The following is a 5,026-nucleotide window of genomic DNA, read 5'->3' on the forward strand; positions in this document are numbered from 1 at the left end:
TCATCTGGAACAATCGACCAAATACCTTCGGGATATAAAAAAATTATTTTTTTTCATACCTCCAGAATTTGTGAGTAAAACATTTCCTCTTTCTTTTTTTTTTCTCGTGTGAATTTTATTATGTTTCGTTAAGTGATCGGAACGTGAAAAACTTTTACCGCAAACGAAACACGGATACGGTTTAACACCTGAATGAGATCGAACGTGTCTCGATAATTCATCCGAACGTGAAAATCTCCATTCGCAAGATGGCCAACTACAAACAAAAGGTTTTTCACCCGTGTGACGTCTCAAATGTATTTTCAAATGTGATGATTTCGTGTACATTTTTTCGCACGAATCGTAAGGACACTACAATAACAAAAAAAAAATTTTTTTTTATTTTTTTATTTTTGTAAACGTGTCTAGAAGTTTAAGGATGATACAAACAAACAAACAACAACCTCGAATGTTTTTTTAGTGGTCATGACTACGCAATCCGTGTAATCGTGAGATGCCAATGCGCTCGCCGGTGAAACAGATCGAACGCTTTTTTCTAATTCGCTAAGACTAGTGGTCTTCTTACACGTTTCTTTTATATCATTCGATTTGATTTCCGGTACGTTCGCCCACGAATTTTCCATTATCTCTTCGCAATCGTTTCGACATTTTTCCAACCACGATTCGAAATCGTTAAAACAAGTTGATAAATCTACCAAAGGCCCTTGAAAATTTATATCTGACAATAAAAAAAAAAAATTTTTTTTCGATAAACGACAGCACGCATAGCATTTACAATGGCGTCGCCGCCATTTTATTTTCAAAAAAAAAAAAAAACAAACGACGACGACCATTGAGCCTTATTGTCTTCTTCTTCTCATTGTTGATTACGATTTTTTGTCTGTGTGTTAAAAAAGAATGTAAAGAATTTTATGGTTGTAATGTTGCGTTTATTAAATGCCCAGTTATTACTTAAAAAAAAAAAAAAACCTTCTGCTCGAACTCTCTGGTCACGGTTGATGAATTTAAAAAAATAAAAAATTGCACATTTTCGACTGTTCAGGTATCTTAACCACGTTTAATCTCAGTTCTAAAAACATTTTTCTTTTTTAAAAAATGTTTTACGTTTTATTTTTAACTTTCGTTAATGACCTAATATGAATAATTCTAACTTTTTTTCTAAACGTAATAGTAATAATAATAATAATAATAAATAATTTGTTTCGAATAATCTTATTAAAATCATAAATTCAAACGATTGTTGTATTTGTAAAAAACAAACTTTTTGAATGCAATCAAAATGGCGGCGACGTTTGTTTTTTTGTCTTTTTTCAAAGACGTGCATGCACCTTCCGGTACTGGATGATAAATAATTAATGATTACAAAATATAAATTTACCCCCCACTACCTACGTACCTGTCATATAACTTATATCGTCGAAATCATCCAGAAATGCATCGGACAATGACGACGACGGCGTGTTGTCCAAAAGTGGCATCATGGCACAAGAACCGGATAAAAAAAATGAATCCAAATCAATTAAATTACCATCAATCATTTGTAAATCCTTTTTTAAAACAAAAAAACAAATGTTAGTCGATAATAATAATAATAATAATAATAATAATAATAAAGAGCAGGTGACAAATTTTTTTAAAGCAGGTGAATATTATTTAAACTAGCCAGACTTTTTTTTTTTTTTCTTTCGAACGAAAATAATAAATTATTATTATTATTACATCGAGTTACAAATCAATATGCATATTATTCATAATAATTATTACTTATGTAAGTAATACATAAATAAATAAATATAATCGTTAAAGGTAAAATGCAATTTATCTACGGCGCACGCACAAATTTCGCGAAAATTTTAATAATTTTCCCTTTTGTTGTAATCATTTAATAAATAAAACGATAAAAATAATAATAATGATAAGTATTATTATTATTATTATTATTATTTTTACTTTTCATTTCTTTTGTAGTAAAATGTTTAGTTACAAAAAAAAAAAAAAATGTAATCGATAAAAGAAGAAAAAAAAAAAAAATTAAATTGAAAAGAAGAGAAAAACAAATTCTAACATTTATTTATACATTAATAATTTTTTTTAAAGAAAGAGAGAGAGGGGGAAGAGGGAGAAAGAGAGAGAGAAAGAGAGAATTAATGGCTGTGAACTGTAAAATTACGAAGCAAATTGGTTTCGTGTGATTCGAAAAAAAAAAGAAAAATTTATATATATATAAATAAATAAATGAAGAAAATGCGTTTCGGTAAATTTTTTTTTTTTTTAACTTGAGCGAAAAAATTTCAATTACTCTCATTAGCCTCCCCACTCCCCGGTCCCCACAACGCACCCTACCTTTCTTCTTTTCGGTTTTTCTACCCAATAACGATCAATTTATATTTATTTATTATCATTATTTATTATATTTTCCGATACGTTTGTATATTTTTCTCTTTCTTACACGCGCGTATATTTATAAACTTTCCTAATTATCATTATTATTATTTTCGTTCCACCTTTTTCTCCCCCCCCCCTTCTTCTTCATTCCTTCGGGAATTTTTTTTTTTTTAATTTTCTCGTTGAAAAAGGTTCAAAGTTACATAATTAAAAAAAAAAAAAAATTTATTTTTGATATCAAAAAACGCAAAATTTTACACACACACACGAGCGGATAAATTATTATTAGTATTATTATTATTTTCTTTTTTTTTTCTCACCATCACGAAAAATAATTTTTCAAATGTCAAATTTACATTTTGAAATAATAATAATAATGATAATGATGATGATGATGATGATGGCAGTAACAGTAATTACCGAGAAGAAGAGTTTTATTAACAATTACCCATTATGTAATCTTATAATTTTTCTATCTCGAAAATTCGTGATTATTATTATTATTATTATTATTATTATTATTATTATTATTATTACATCGCGGTCGATTATGGAGCAAATTATTTATTTATTACGCAGACAGAAAATATTATTATTATTATTCTCCCTCTTCTCCTCGATTCGTCATTTTTTTTCCTTTTGAATTTTCGAAAAGTTTCCTCTTTTTAATCCAGTTTAAATAATAATAAAAAAAATTATCGGAGCCTCTTTCCCCCCCAAAAAAAAAGGAAAATTTTTTTTTATAGAACTATAAAAGCTATAAAGTAATCTTATAGACGTAAACTATATACGAGTTACTACTATAAGCTTACACGCATGCAAAAAAAAAAAAAATTAAGACGAAACACCTGATACGTAATAATGTGTGTGTCACGGTTTGCGATTTTAATACTGTCATTAAAAATTATTATTATTATTATCATCATTATCATTATTATCATTATTATTATTATTATTAAACATGGCAAATCGTAATGCCAAATTTATTAACCTTGACTATGAACTCGATTTTAAAAACAAAAAAGTAAAAAAAAATTTTTTTTTTTTAATACGACAAATTAAATTATTCGAATTATTTTCAATCGAAATTTGCTACGCGTAAAATTTTTTGCTTTGGTTGATGACAGCAAAAAAAAAAATAAATAACAGCAAAAAGAAATTACCTTTCGAAACAAAAACTTTTTCCACAAATATTTAGATACGAAGAAGAAGAAAAGAGAAAAAAAAACCGTTAGCAATTTCCACCGTTTTTGAAAATTCTTATTATTATTATTATCGTTGATATTTATTTAATTTTAAATTCCGACAGCACGAAACAAATACAAAAAATAAACTGAATTTGATTATTTTATCCCGAATCGTCCTGGTCTTGGTTTTTTTTTTTTTTTGGGTTCTAATCATTGAACCAGATGACATCCCAGGACGATTCTCGAATATCATAAAAAAAAAAAAAATTTACAATTCGGCTCTGATTACTAATATTTATATATTTTTTTTTTAGGATAGAAAATTTTACAAAACCGTCCCAACCACCACCATCCTAACTAATTAACAAACGAAAATAATAATAATAATGATGATGCTGATGATGAAAATGGCGACGACGACGACGACGACGATAATTTCTTTTAAAAAAAGCAAAAAATATTACGTTACATTTTCTGCTTAAATTTTTTTTCTCTTGGGGATTCTCTTGGGGATTTTAATTTTGTTCCCCTCTTCCCCCCCCCCCGAAAATATCTACTTATGCGAATTAGGCGCGATCAAAAACAAAAATCAATGATAAACATAAAATATTCGATAAAATAGATCGTTAATATTATTATCATTACCAAAACAAAATTCATTTTAATATAAAAAAAAAAAATTTTTCTTTATTATTTTTTTTATTAAAAAAACGTTAATTAATTATTAAAATAAATCAATAAGTTTTATTAACTAATTATTAATCACTATGATAATAATAATGATAATAAAGTATTAAACGCACAAAAAGTTTTTTATAATGACGTCATTATCGTAAATATTACAAAAAAAAAAAAAAAAAATTTAAAAGGTGATGAAAATATCGCGTTTTTTCCTTACGACGGTCCTTACTTTAAATTATTATTATTATTATTATCTTACTCGTAAATATATATGAGGAAATTTTTCGTCAGGAGCGTAACAAGCCGGGAGAAAATTGCGGAATTTTTTTTTTTTTTCATTTTGAAAAAAAAAACGATGCAATTAAACGGAAAAAAAAAATTTTTTTTTTTTTCATTCTTTTCATAAATTCATTTAATGCCAAAAAAGGGCAAAGGCAAAAAAAAAAAGAAAAAAAATTAGCGCGAAATTTAAATTGAAAAACAACAACAGCAGACAACAAACAACAAAGACAAACGAGAAAAACAAAAACGACCTAAAAAAAAAAAAAAAAAAAAAAAAAATTCATTCGAATTTTTTTCATGTGAGTCAAATGAATTATTATTATTATTATTATTATTATCATTATCACACAAAGGTTTATTAAACATTTTTTTTTTTTTTTAAGGTTCGTGCAAGACTATTTGGCTTTTTTAGCCGATGGCCGACATTTTTTTTTTTTTTAAATTTTCGGGCCTTATGAAGTTTAAAATGCGTCATTATGATATAAACACAC

General features: G+C 26.5%; 1 protein-coding gene across 1 annotated transcript; it reads right to left on the bottom strand.

The window, feature by feature from the left end:
- On the bottom strand, positions 1–1,538 carry Phum_PHUM033570 (zinc finger protein, putative; the record flags this gene model as incomplete). The annotated part of the gene is made up of 6 exons (XM_002423006.1): positions 1–351; positions 444–718; positions 1,053–1,069; positions 1,105–1,158; positions 1,262–1,337; positions 1,397–1,538. The coding sequence occupies 6 exons, from the start codon at positions 1,536–1,538 to the stop codon at positions 1–3; spliced, it is 915 nt and encodes a 304-aa protein (XP_002423051.1).
- Positions 1,539–5,026: the final 3,488 nt, after the last annotated feature.

The sequence above is a fragment of the Pediculus humanus genome, genomic scaffold (genome assembly GCF_000006295.1).
Source record: "Pediculus humanus corporis 1103172107383 genomic scaffold, whole genome shotgun sequence".
NCBI classification, from domain to species: domain Eukaryota; kingdom Metazoa; phylum Arthropoda; class Insecta; order Psocodea; family Pediculidae; genus Pediculus; species Pediculus humanus.